The sequence below is a fragment of the Lactuca saligna genome, chromosome 4, assembly GCF_052625555.1.
Source record: "Lactuca saligna cultivar CGN05327 chromosome 4, ASM5262555v1, whole genome shotgun sequence".
NCBI classification, from domain to species: Eukaryota; Viridiplantae; Streptophyta; class Magnoliopsida; order Asterales; family Asteraceae; genus Lactuca; species Lactuca saligna.
Window position 1 is genome coordinate 201,975,302 of NC_136420.1, and position 15,500 is coordinate 201,990,801.

Sequence of the window (15,500 nt, forward strand, 5' to 3'; positions counted from 1 at the left end):
CTGAGTTAGGATCAGAGGGTCCATCCGAGTTGTGGGACTGGAGGGTCCCACTGAGACACATTGATCGTAGGGTCTTAATTGAGCATAGCCATGAGAGGCTAATGAGATGTGTGTGGTATTTTAAGAAGCTCACTAAGCTTTTATGTGTTTTTATGTGTTTTAAAATGAAAAATTTTGTTTGAAAATTTACGGTGTTAAAATGATGCTACGTTTAACGATCTGTTAGATTGGTATCTTAGTATATAGGATGATGCTATTATTAGTGATCTGTAGATCGGTATGACTATTTTGTGCATGCTAGCTAGTGTATGATATTTATGTGTTGATTGTGTGATTGCATGTGGGTTGAGGCGGTCATGCTTCGTGCTCTAGGCCAACAAACCAAGGGCGGTCCGGATAGACTGAAGGCCCATCGGGTCGTACCAGTCAGGCCGAAGGCCCGGAGAACGGTCCAGACAGGCTGAAGGCCCGGGAGGGCGAACTAGACATGCTGAAGGTTCTGAGAGTGGACTAGATAGACTGAAGGCCCAGCGAGGGTGGTCCAGTCATACTGAAGACTCTATATACATGTTGTTTGTTATATTATTGTTTTTTTTTTGTATGACGTTGGTATTTTGGGGGAACTCACTAAGCTTCAGGCTTACAGTTTTGGATTTCTTTTAGGTACTTCGAATGATCGCGAGAAGGCGAATGCTTGATTGTGCACCTCCTCACATTTTATGATTTTGATTTCTGTGATTCTCTGATATGAAACTATTTTGAAAACATTTTATAATATGTAATGGTTTTTGGATGCTTGAAAAAGTTTTAAATTTTATTTCTGGGATTCTCTAATATGAAACTATTTTGAAAGCATTTTATAATAAGTAATGGTTTTTTGGATGCTTGAAAAAGTTTTAAATTTTTATGAATTTTATGGATGTTACACAACATTTTCACAAGATTAGGGTAAAGAAATTTTTAGGTAAATTAGTGTAACAAAGTTTTTGGAATGGCCATTTTACGGCACGTATGGTAGTTTATATAGGGAGGCCAGGAATGAACGGTCAGACTTGTTGGGGTACACATGTGAAGGTTAAAAATGACGTTGTTTTGTCCACATGAGTGCTGATGTTGATGATATGGCTCTTTAAACCAAGTAAAATAGGTCACGATGACTAAAAAAAGACATGCCACTTCCAACCTTAAGCCAAATAAAAAAATAAAATAAAAATTAAAAAAAAAAAAAAATTGGTATTTTGTATGTGTTATATAAAATCCCTTTTATATAACCGGACATATACACTATTTTGAATCCGTTTTAGTTTAACACAGGTTGTACTTTTAGCAACATAAAATACAAAATTTAAACTTATCTCTAAGTTCAAAAATTTACAATTTCAAGTCACAAAACAATTCAACTGTACATTCATACCTTAAACAATGCACATGTTGACCAGAAGCATGACTACCGTTTTACATCCTTGAACTCGAACCAAGTAAACCATTAGATGAAGGTGAGCTCGACCCACTTAGCCATTGATCCTCCGCAGAATTTTGTGAACAGCTTTTAGCATTTGTCAAATCCATGCTATCAAGCAAACCCTTCTTATCAGATTCAATATTGTTCACCTCCATATTCATCTCCTTCTCATCAACAATAGATACTGATGAAGGGTTTGATCCCTCCCTTGATACCACACCATTCTCTTCTTTTGGTGGCCTAATTTTCTCCAACTCAGCCGCCACCTCAGTCATTGAAGGTCTCATCTCACTATGAAATGCAAGACACCGAAATGCCACCTCAGCAACCTTATGGATTGATGAACACGTCCACGTATCTTTGTTATGGTCAAGAGAAGGATCGATTATCTCATCAAGACAACCTTTTTTTATCCGATCAATAGCTAGTGACGCCAAATTGACCTCATTATGTCTTCTTGAAAAATCCAACGCTTTAAAAGCCGTTATAATCTCAATCAACACAACCCCAAAGCTATAAACATCACTTTTATCCGATAAATGGAAGTTCTGGTGATATTCAGGGTCCAAGTATCCCGGTGTTCCTTGTGGAGCCGTTGAAATATGTGATGATTCCACTATTCCTAATCTAGAAAGACCAAAATCCGCTACTTTTGTCTTGTAACTGTAATCTAGTAATATGTTGCTAGACTTTACATCTCTATGATATATCGGAGGATTGATTACCGAGTGTAGATATGCAATCGCTTGAGCTGTTTCTGTTACGATTGTAAGGCGAACAACCCATGGAAGCCCATTACCTCGCTCTTTCTGTAAGTGTTGTGCTAGGGTTCCATTTGGCATGAACTCGTAAACAAGTATCTGTTCATCTTTGTCAATGGAACAACCTAACAACCGAACAAGATTTGGGTGGCTTACGGATGACAAAAGTTTGATCTCGTTCATGACTTGATCGATGTTGTCGCAGTCGGATCGGTGTTTAATCCGTTTTATTGCTACCCATTCTCCATTGTTGAGTTTGCCGGAGTATACAGTGCCATAAGCTCCGGTTCCTAGTCGTTGTTTATCTGAGAAGTTGTTTGTGGCCTTTTCGATCTCTTTGTAAGTGTAAATGGGAATGGTGATGCCTTTAGCTTCATAAAACTGTCTGTTTATTCTACTTCGGGATCTTGAAATGGTGCGCCGGCGAATAAAGCAAATAATTAATCCGATGCATATAATCAATGAAGCTCCCACAAGAGCAGCTGGGAAAATAAGATTGAAATTAATTGGGTAATTTTAAATGATAATAAGTTTATAAATACAAGAAACAGAAAGTTAAATACCTCCAACGAGAACACCAACTCTACCTGTCCCTCCACAGTTACCCGCGAAATATTTTGAAGGGTTGCAATGAGAAGTGTCTGTTAAAATGAATTATAAATTATTAGATATTATTCAAATTAGAGTAAATTACACCAATGGTCCCTATGATTTAGGATAATTCGTACGTTTGGTCACAAACTTATTTTTTTTAATTCGGAAGATTCCTACAGTTTGTTTTTGTTACCCGTTTGGTCCCTGTCTTACCTAAAAAGACTATTCTGTTATTGATTTTTTAATTTATTTAAATAAATACACCCCGAACTCCATTCCTCTCACCTTACCATACATATCCCATCATTTTTTTCTATTTAAATAATAGTCCTTTTAGGTAAGATAGGGATCAAACGCGTAATAAAAACAAATAGTAGGGATCAAATGCGTAACAAAAACAAACAGTAGGAACTTTCCGAGCTAAAAAATTAGTTAGCGATCAAACGTGTAAATTACCCCAAACCATAGGGATCATTCATGTAATTTACTCTTCAAATTAATAATCACATGATTAGCCTACAAATTTAGGTTTATATGTTATGAACCCAAACCATAGGGACCATTCATGTAATTATATGATTTATATCAAGGGTCGATCACAGCAAGTTATACCCCTAGAAACAGTTATTGTATGGATGTAAACATTTGGTGTTTGATGAACAATTAGTAATTTCCTTGACTACCATGAAGTGAGACGTGGCAAAATTAGTTTGTAACTAAATATTGTAGCTTTAATTTGTGCAGATTTTGCAAACTATTCGGAAACTTTTCAAGTTATAAAAGTACATAGAAATTAAAGTTAAAAAAATCTGAAAACTAAAAACCCTCACAAGCTAATGTGTTTGGCATCGATTTCGAAAAGCTAAAAGCCTTTAAAAACTAATGCGTTTGGCATCAAGTTTTTAAAGCTTTTAAGAGGTTTAGATTTTTTTATAAAAAACTTAGAATTAAAAAAAAAAAAGTTATGTTCAATATTATGACTCTATAACTTTTATTTTAAAAAATAAACTCTAAACTAAAAAACTATTTTACTTTTTAAGCTTTTAACATTTATATCTTTTAAGTTTTAGTTTTTATATAACTTTTCATTTTTAAAAGCTTTCGGCTTGTTTATCGATCACGTCTATAGAAACAAAAACTACAGCTACCAACTACTAGCTATAAGTTTTAAGCTTTCAACCTTCAACATCTGGTTACCAACTAATTTTTCAGAGCATATCATCAATAACTTTTGTATTATAAGAATTTTTTATAAAAGTGGGAACCATGAACGAAACTTTTACTTTAATTTGATTTAAAAAAATAATAATAATAATAAATAAAAAAAAATAATAATAATAATAATAAAAAAAATAAAAAAATAAAAAAAAGCTCTCGTAAATTTGTTACCAAACACATCTTAGGTTATAAGGCATGTGTGTCTTTCACCATTTCAACCTTTCACGCCACAATACTTCCCTCTTCAACTTTTATAAAAAAAATCAACTAAATATTCACATTTCAACCATTCACTAAATTTTACTAATTTTAGTAAAAATAATATTTACGACGTATTATTTTTTAATATTTAAACTAACATTACAAATAAATATAAATCTAATATTAATAATACTATTTTTTTTTTCATTAAACTAAGCAAATAAAGATTATATGAAAATATTTAAAGTTACATAAACTAATTTAAAAATTACATCTCACTTTGAATAAAAGGTATGTGAAAGTATATATATATATATATATATATATATGTATATATATATATATATATACACATGCTAAAAGTAAAAACAAGCATCTAAATATAAGTGTAATTAGTGTATTTAAAATACTTATAAACAAGAATAATCATAAGGTTTCCTAAAGCACACCTCTTAAGGAGTTCTTAAGTCAATTCAAATTGATGGATATCTATTCACTAGATAGCAAGCGATATAGACTGCTTACGTCTAAAACTGTTTCGATAAATAGGCAAATAATCACATGGACTAAGCACACTACATCAATGTTTAGTTCATTCGTTCTGCCAATTCGTTTTGATCTGGTATATGCCGTATAATGTTATGCCTCATTATACCTTTAATTTTGCAGAAGTTGTCAAACAAAGTGTTGTAGAAGTTGTCAAACAAAGTATTATAGAACTCCTACCTATTATACGTTTTAAGTATTTTTACTAGTTTTCTTGTCTATTTTTTCAACCATCGTTTTCTACTACTTGGAATTTTCAAACACTTCATCTTTTTTCTTTAGAAAATACACCCACGCCTTAATTAAGAAATCATTGAAAATTAAAAAGTATTGATAAACACCTTTGGATTTCACAATAAGTGGACCTCATAAATCTTAGTGAACATACTCAAGGATCTCATTGCTTATGTGGTGACCAATATTGGACTTCACTCTATGTTGCTTCCCTTTGATGCAAGGTTTATAGAGTCTAAATTTTCTAGTAACCCTACTACCGAATAACCCTTGTTTACTTAAGATTAGCATGCCCTTTCACTTATATGCCCAAATTTTCAATGACATAACATATGTCTTATCATTTGGTTTCTCCAATGATTGAAATACAACCATTGTTCCTCTAACTGTATTGCTTCTAAAAAAAATAAATTTCATGTTGCAGCTTTCCTTTCATATCCATACAAGCACCTTTAGAGGCCTTAACTCAAACTCCTTCAACAGAAAACGTCAGTTCATTCTTAGCTAAAGTGCCAAGAGAACATGTTCTTTCGAATATCTGAAACAAACAACCAATCTAGATTTTTAACCATATAATTGTGTATCTTGAATCAATACTCTCTTGAATCAAAACAACAATGTTATTATTACTTGATTCACCCTAACAATTACCATTATTTAGATTTGGGCAATCTCCTCTGAAGTACCCTTTCTCTTTAGAGTTATAACATTTAACCTTCATGGAACCCTTAGATTTTTAATAAGACTCGCCCTTGTTATCTTCACCTCTCTTAGTTGTTCTTCCTCTGTCTGAGAATAAACCGAAATAAGAAATATCTTCACCGACATCAACCTTTCATTTTATTTCTTTAGACAACAATGAATCTTTTAGATCATTCACACTAAACTTTATCCTACAATACAACATGGTATCAACAAAAAGTCTCATAAGAGTTTAGTTGTGAAAATAAGGGTATAAGAGCTTGATCTTCATCTTCAATCATCATATCAACTACTTATAAATCAAGGATGGTAGGATTGAAGTTATTCAGATGATTTATCACTTGGGTTTTTTCAATCATCTTAAGAATGGGTAGACATTACTTTTGATATAGGCGATTCGTGAGGTTATTTTTCTAATACTTTTCATAGAGTTTCTCATAAATCCCAGAGGCGGGAGTTTGATCCACAACTTATGGTAGTACTTCATCAACCAAGTTCAAAAAAATAGCGTTATGTGCTTTTATAATAATGTTCACCTTTATCGTGTTAGTTATGTCTTCTGGTATTTTTGATTCTCATTCCAATGCAATCACTGACCCATGTTGAACCAGAAGACACATCATCTTCACCTTCCACACATTGAAATCATTCGAACTATTAAACTTCCCCAAATAGAACTTATAAGATGCATCTTCTATCAATACAACAAATAACAACTCTAATGTTATCAAATAAACAAGAAAGAACACAACACACACACACAAAGACACAATATTTATGGTCCTTTGGTTAATATGACCTACATCCACATGGTATGAAGGAGTTTTCTTATTCACAAGCTTTCAAACAGAGTAACAAGTATAATTTCAAGCTTCAGGATAATCAAAATACTTATCTTGCAGCCCCTATTTATAGACCAGAAAGAAAACATAAATTCCTAATGAGCCACCCCCATTAATTCATAGGTCCAATTGGATGTCAATTGGATGTCAAGCAATCATAGGATGTCATGCTAAGTGATTTTATAATCTTTGACTTTGGAGAGCACATTCTCACTTAAGGCACCTTTGCTTGCTAAGGGCATACAACATGCCCACAAGGGGTATATCATGCCCATAAGGGGCACATCATATTTCAAGAGGGAACATCTAGCTCCAAGATAGGGCATCTTCTAGTAACGGGGCACATCCTAATAAAGGATGGTGTACCTTGATAAAGGGCAGTACAACTTCATGATAATACTTCCTCAACTTGATGACTAATTCTTGATGCCTAGAGCGCAATTTGATGCCTCGAAATGCTCCATCATAATACTTCCTCAAAATGATCCACCACAATACTCCATCAGAATTATCCATTGGAATGCTCTATCTTAATGTTGTATCAAATGCTAAATGCTCAAGTCATATTTGGCTAATTGGTGACACACTTTAGAACTGGATAGTTATATTTAAGTTAGCAAATCTTTCATGAAAGGTGTTTAGTCTTAAAGGAGGCTCTGACCACCAAATAAAGAGGGACCTAACTCATGGATATGTTGGAGTTAATACATGCTCTCTCCCTACCTCTGAACCTAATAACCTCTTGGAAATTGATGAATCAAGTCACTTTTGTAATTTTTGCAGCGACATTTTTATCGACTTCTATACCTCGGATATTGGTGGTGACTCTACTAAATGGAACATTTAGGGTCCATTAAAGTTAATATACTAGGACAACTTACATTATAGATTCTTTTACCTTTTAAGGTTAACTAGGATGCGAGGATTCTTGAAATTGATTCTATTTATGTCATGTCTTCAAAAGTAGTATAGAAACCATGTATAATACGATGGTGGGGTGTGAAGTTATGGTTATTTATAGTGTTGGATTAGTATTTAGCGTAATGTTCAAGTCCTCTCTTTTGTGATTGCTACCATTTAGGTTTGTTGGGTGGACGAACTAAGGTTTTCTTATTTAATTCAAAAGTAAGGATTTCCACATGGTTACCATCATTATGATTTTGACCATCGGTAATTTCGCAAATCGCAACACTAGTTTTCAACGCCAAAAACCCAAGAAATGAATATTAGTAGGCATTAAAATGAGAAGTTGGATTGGGTTGGTCATATTAAAAATCCAAATAAACTTTTTGCTTATTTTTAATTTTCTAGAACTTTTATTGTTTTAATAAAAATCGGTCCTAGTTACATAGAGCAACTCCAACCTTGACATTATAATCTATCCCATTTTTATGTAAATTTTACACCAAAACTTTTTTCAATTCCCACCAACACTAACATTTTACATTAAAAACAGATTTTAATATTATTATCACTTTATCACTATACACAACCACTACGGTGCAATGAAGAATGACTATATTTGACAATATTGGGGCTCTATCCCACAATAATAGTGGTCCGTTGGAGTCGTACCCCTTTCATATCCCGTAAAGTTAAAAATATACTTCACTCATTACTCCTTTCAACATTATATTTGATCCCACCAAATTACTTTATTTACCCTCCAAAATAATTCATTTACCCCTCCTAAGTTATACAGGATTCCATAGGCCAAAAAATTACTCCATTATTTTATTTGAACCGTTAACAATTATTGTTAACCATTTTTTATATATTTTTTACAACAATTCAAAAAATTATAAATTTATAACAATTATAAAAATAATAAATTTTATAGATTTTTTTGAAATTGTAAATTTTTATGATATTTTCTATAAGTAAATGATTAAAACTTGATTTTTTATAAAAAAAATGGTTAAAAACTTTAAATATTTAAGAAAGGATGTTAAATTAAAATTCAACGATAAAAAGGTGTGAAATGAAAATTTTGAAAAGAGAAATTAAATATCCTCTTATATTTATTTTTACAAATCTTCCTACTCAATTAAATAATTACATGTATCATATTAATGTATTAAAATATCATTAAATGATATATATGTTACTATTCAATTGGATACGATGATAATTAATAGTTTTTGAAAAATAATGAGTTGAAGTATAAGTAGTAGTTAGTGGGTAAGTGACGTGGACCCCATCAAAAATTAGTGTTCTAAAAAAGTTAGCCTAGGTTGATTGAATGATTAACATTTCCTTCTACCTTTTTGTATTATCTTTGGATGACAAAACCAGGTAAATATGAAATTGTTGGTTTTTATCAATGTTTTAAAAATCGGTATTTTAGTTGAACCGGTACGGTGACTGGTTCCCGGTTCAACCGGTTTGACCGGCGGGTGAACCGGTTTTTATATTTTTCATGTTTTTTTTTCAATTTTCCTACACATACATACATATAGAAATTAAGAATTTTATGTTTACAAGTTCAAACATTAAAAATACATATAAAAATAACTTGTAGATGAATCTAAATACATTAAAATAACACATAACCATAAATTTTAGTGAATTTATGTTTTACATCAATCCATATACATTAAAAAGAAAATAAAATATAATACCGAAACGAAATATAGCTTTTGATCAATACAAAAACATCAAAAGAATTTATAACTTTTACCATATGTTTTTATTTAGAGAAAACTAAATAGATTTGAAAAAAAATCACCAAAGTTTATTATGTAAATAATTCTTTTTCATGTGTTTTTATTCGGTTTAACCGGTTCAACCGGTTTTTTCTAAAAATCGGTCGGTTCAATCCGGTCTAAAAATCGATCGGTTCAATCCGGTTCAAAAATTAATATAAAACCGGTGATAGTTGAACTGCTCTCTCTCTCTCAGTTCCCGGTCCAACCGGTTCGACCGGCCGGTTCAAACCGGTTTTTAAAACATTGGTTTTTATATTGTTTGAAATTTAATCCTACTACACAATATACAATATGATTAAATTATTATTTATTAATCACTAAAATAATAATAACACATTATATTTTTCCTGTATTTTATCCCAATTTCAACACAAAGGTCAATGAAACAAATGCCTGAATATATCCAAATATATATAACGTATAATTGATGTAGGGTTGTAGCCTGATGATTTTCTCCTTCTAGCCAAGCAAGAACTTAAAGGCATGTGCCGTTGGTTGATCCCTCAATTAAGATAAGTCGTTGTCAATAAAATATACACAATAAATACTAAAGAAAATAACACATATTTGTCACATATCCTAAAAAAAAGAAAAAATAGAAGCCATGTTGTATTTGTTAAATAGAGGTGTCGCATGGGATTAGGTAAAAATCGCGTCTGCTAGTATATAAAACATGTTGATACGTATTATTTTATTGACTTTTTAGTACCCATTAGACATTGTAATATCTTCTGCGAGAATTTATATCCTGATTTAAAAATAAAATACTTTGAATCATGATTAATCATCAATTTGACCTGAATTACCGAAATGATCGAGACTTGGGGTCTAGTCATGGATGATGCCCCATTATTTCTTATTTTATTTTAATAAACAATAATTTTGAGACGGCGTTGAATAGAGATATTATAAAATAACAAAAAATCAAACATGTCAAACTCAGTTGAAACATATTTATTTATATAGCAATCGTATATCATATTTGTAGAATCAAGGGAATTATGTTTAGTTTTACATGACAATTCTAGATTGGGATAAAGTGAACTATGATTAATATATAATATTTTAAATTATAAATTGTTGTTTATGAAAAAAATATTTATCAAAAAAAAGTTTTTGGTAATCTTTATTTTATAATAGCTTCTTTTTTTTTTATTAAAGTCAGAAATTATTAATAACTATTTTATAACTGTAATGAAAGGGAGAAAAGGGTAATACATCAATAAGCAATTACAAATCTTACATATTAAATTTGGGTCTTAAAAAACATAAACATTTGCTAGTACTTTATAAACATATAAAAACCTAACGAATACTTTTAACGTAATCTGTTATAGTTTTTCAGTTTATATATATATATATATATATATATATATATAGGGTTAGGTTCATGTGAAACGGCTTAATTTTGTGAGACCGTGAGATGCATTTTTTAATTTCTTTTTATTTTTTTTTTAATTTTTTTTAATTTTTTTAGTTAATTCAAGTTCCGAAAATAATATTTAAAAAAAGAATTTTTTTATTTTTCCATTTATTTTGCATTTTAAAATTATTTTTAGAATATGTACAGTATAATATTCTATTTAGAATATTTTACGTATTTTTCAAAAAAATAGGATTTTTTTTAATTTTAATTTTATTTTTTTTAGTTAATTCAAATTCCGAAAATAATATTTAAAAAAAGAATTTTTAGATTTTTCCATTTATTTTGCATTTTAAAATTATTTTTTAGAATATGTCAGTGTAATATTCTATTTAGAATATTTCACGTATTTTTAAAAAAAAACGGAATTTTCTTTTATTTATTTTTTATTTTTTTTTAGTTAATTGAAGTTCCGAAAATAATATTTAAAAAAAGAATTTTTGGATTTTTCCATTTATTTTGCATTTTAAAATTATTTTTAGATTTGGTCTCACGGTTTCACAAAATTAGTATGGTCTCAAATGAACTTAAACCTATATATATATATATATATATATATATATATATATATATATATATATATATATATATATATATATATATATATATATATAACTTTATGGCTTAAAAGGGTTGATAACTTGTTTATATAATGGAATCAAACGTTATTATATGTATAAAAAACATTAAGAAGTAAATTGTAACATTTTAATTTATTACAAGAAGTTATATAAGAAAAAATGATAACAGATTAACTAGTTAAAATAATAATCATAATCATTATCTAACCAACTTGATCATGTTTCAACAACAAATGTTCAATAGTAAGAATCAACTTCGCATTTGTTTATAGAAGCATGCATCTTTTGACTTTGATACAGCCCTAAAGATGCTCTTGCTTTTTCGTCGAAAGATTATTTTTAAACACACCATGCTAGATATAATTATTATTAATCGTTTTTAAACTTGGTAGATAACTTATTTCACGTTAAAGGTACACAATAATACAATATTTGCTTGTTCATAAAGAGTCTCCCATACGACAACTACTATAATTATTCCTGACCAAATACTTATATTTCTCTTTTACATATGAAATATTATAAAGTAGATATTATGATCATTTTAATATAATTAGAGTATTAAAGACCTTATATCTAAAATCCCAAACCGTTACAAGATAGAAGATGTTGTAGACAAGCATTTAATATTCCAGAAAATATGTTGTTGGTATTAAAGACCAAATTAATTGATCTGAATCGAAGTTAAAGCGAAGGGATATAATTTTTCATTGAATTAATAAGGTATCACATGAACAATAATTTTGCTATACTTAATTTATACCACATCGTCTCTAACCTGTAGTGTTGTCTTTAAAGTTATATTTGAAATTATAAGAATTTAAGAACTTGAGTGTGAGTTGGTGAGACTCAGACCTTTTGATGCCGAAGTTATAAGTCAATGATTCTGTGTTAATAGTCTTTGATATATCTTTTATCAGGTGTGATAAGAAATTGGGTTGGATTCACTTAAACATAATTAACTTAAACAGTAACTATCAAATAACCTAAACTTTGCAAGTTTTATGATTAATTTATTGATAGAAATAGTTACTAATTTTTTCACATAAATACATTAAGTAATTTATATTTGTTAACTTCACAATTTATAAAAAATAGAATTTTGTCGTAACAAGCCAAAACCAAATACATGGTAAATGACATATACATATAATAATAATAATAATAATAATTTGACATACCTTTCTGTTTCCGGCAACCGGAGCTGGCTTTAAACCCATCGCCGTCGAACCCAGCCTTACAAGCACACCGATGCCCATCGCTTCCATCAATCGGAGACACTACTTCCGTACAATCCGCATCACTAGAACAGTCGCATGTCCCCTTAACCCACCACCCTAAATTTACCACTTGCATGTTCAACGACAGAACCGCCGTGCTAGCCCCAATCATCTCCGTTGCAACGGCAGAAAACAAATACCGGCAACCCATTCCAGTCATGTTTTCATAATCAAGAAACATCTTAGAAACATCACCGGAGTAACAACTGATATTCCCATAACCTCCAACACCACCGCTGCAGTTGACAGTTTCCAGGTGGGTTTGTAACGTTGTCATCGGAATCATGCAGTTTTTCATCTGCTGCGTGCAGTTTTCCATGAGGATGGCGTTGGCTGATGTCGGAGCGTAGTGTTCGCCGTAGAGGTGGCTGAGGGATTTGAAGGTGCGGCCGCAGATGGCGGGGAGGCTGACCAGAATACCATCGGGGTTGATTTGCTGGACAGGGAATTCGCGGATAAAAACGCTCCCGGAGGTGCAGTTGAGTTGGATATGGCAGCCGGAGGAGAAGCCGAATGGGTAGGGGACGAGATTGAGTTCACTGTTGGGGCATGAGCGATCACAGTTAGTGGGATTCTGTGATTTAATGGAGGGTAGAAAAGTGATTAGAAGTATGAAGAAATTGTGTAACTTGATCATTGTTTAGCTGAGCATGTGAAATCAAAGGGAATATGAAGGAGTTAATTTTTTCAGGGAAGATGAAATATTAGGGGATTAAAGTGGGAGACGTGAACAAAGAGGAAATGTTCTTCTAAACTTTTAGTAGTTATTCTCTTTGTATTTTAAATTATTTAAAGTTGTTGGAGACCAGGAGAGTCTTTTTTTTTTTTTTTTTTAAATATATATGATAGGAAGGGATTTTCAACATACAATAAGGATAACTCCTAGATACAGCCAAAAGGATGAAACCATATGAGTAAAATACTCCAATGATTTAGATTAACCATTCAACAAATGCATCTTAAATGGGTGTATAACAAAAGTTATTTGAAATAAAGGCTTACGTTTTAAAATTAGACTAATCAAATTAACATTTAGAGTTTTTCAAGTAATCGGGATCACTACTACAAAATTAGAAATAAAATACGCTTAAAATAGATAATAGATTACAACATTTTCTATTTAACGAACTAAACTGAGTACCGTTGCTTATAAGTAAGATAGAGTAGCTTTCTTATAAGCAACAATATTCTATAACATAAAAATGATAATAAAAAATGTTGGGTTATGAGGATCGTTAGACACAAATGCGCAAACACTACAAAAGCATATAAATCAAAACATAACTAATAACTCAAGAGATGGATATAAGTTCAAACCAATCAAAGGCAACTAAAAACAACAAGAAAAAAAAGGGGAAAAATACTTATTTTTCATAGCCTTTGATTTCTTCTACCTCTCGGATCTACAAGAACCCAACGTAGGATTCAGTTGGGTTTTATTTAAAATTTAGTTTCAAAAACTATAAATAATGGCAAACAGAAGACTTGAGCTTTATAAAATAACATAAAAATTTTGTCACTCATCAAATATAATCTTACAAGTATAAGAAAGATTTAAAACACAATCATAGAAGGAAGAAATGGTAACAACCTTTGAAGCATTTTGAGTCTTCTAGGAGAAGCTTGGAAGTTGATTGTAACACCCCGTTTATTATATATATATATATATATATATATATATATATATATATATATATATATATATATATAGTAGCCCTAAAATCAATAATTATATAGTAAGGTATTGGTCTCGAGGAGCTAATTTTCATAATTTTAGAGACTGAGCGTTAAAAGTGTAAGTTTCAAATTGGTTTCGTAAATAAGTATGAAGACATGGACTACATGGTAAATTATTGGGACTTAATTTGAAGAGATTTTAGAGGCTTAGGGGCTGAATGTAACATAATGACTACAACCAAAAACAATTTGTTGAATGAGGGGCTGTTGGGCGGACTTAATTTGAAGGGATTTTAGATGGATGGGGTTAAAAGGGTAAATTATGTATTTGTTATGAAAGAAAAGGGAGACGAAGGGACTATTCTTGACATTATGGCATTAAGTTTCGTAGGTCGCGGGTATATAACCCATACAAACCCTAACCCTAAATGGAGGAACAACCGTCACCTCACCCTTATACCTCCATCACCGGCCGCCACCCTACCCCCTTCCTTCTCCGACTACCAAGCCAATGCTGTGTGACTCCACTGAAGACGTAAACCACCGTGACCCTCCAGTCGCCGCCTTGGTGAGGCGATCACCACCTGGTCGTTGCTGATTTGCCGTCATGGAGCCTCATAGCGCCGTTATCATCCTCTTCCATCGTTGCTGCTTCACTTTCATCTTTTCTTCTCCCTCAGTTCGTCGAAGCGCCACCATCACAGTCGCATCTTCTCTCCGTCGCCTCTGTTCTCCGTGTTCGTTGATGACAAGTTGTCGTTGTTGCCATGTTCATCGACGACAACCATCAAGTTGCCTCCGCCAACCACTGCTTTTAAGTGATGGTGTTTGCAATGCGTGTGTGTGTGTTAGTTTCAACCGATTGTTTGGTGTTAGTATGTTTTGTGCGTGTTTCCTCTTGCCGAAAAATAAGAAAAGGTCACCACTACCACCGTGAGGTGGTGGCTGCCACCAGCAGCCACCACTATGGTGGCTTTGTGTTTGTGTTTGTATTAGTGTGTGTGTGTTGTTTGGGGTTTAGCATTGTAAATGTAACTAGAAAGTAGAATAATGAAAAGAAACTCATAACCACCACCATGAGGTGGTGGCTGCCGCCTCCTGCCGCCACCAACCGTCGTGTTGGGTGGCGGTGTGCTTTTTCTTGCGTTTAGTTGCTTTTTGGATGCTTGGACAAAAATGGACTAGGAGCCATAACCACCACCATGAGGTGGTGGCCGCCGCCGTTGACCACCACTACCCGAGGTAGTAGGTGGTGGTGCCCAACTAGCGAA

The 15,500-nt window shown here is 32.0% G+C and overlaps 1 protein-coding gene across 1 annotated transcript; it reads right to left on the bottom strand.

Moving 5' to 3' along the window:
• Nucleotides 1–1,377: 1,377 nt before the first annotated feature.
• On the bottom strand, nt 1,378–13,314 carry LOC145043251 (wall-associated receptor kinase-like 14). The gene is made up of 3 exons (XM_078991835.1): nt 12,454–13,314; nt 2,787–2,864; nt 1,378–2,705 (listed from the first exon to the last, which is right to left on the bottom strand). Exons 1-3 carry the CDS (start codon nt 13,187–13,189, stop codon nt 1,456–1,458), a joined length of 2,064 nt encoding a protein of 687 aa, XP_078847961.1. The 5' UTR covers nt 13,190–13,314; the 3' UTR covers nt 1,378–1,455.
• Between the last annotated feature and the right edge of the window lie 2,186 nt (nt 13,315–15,500).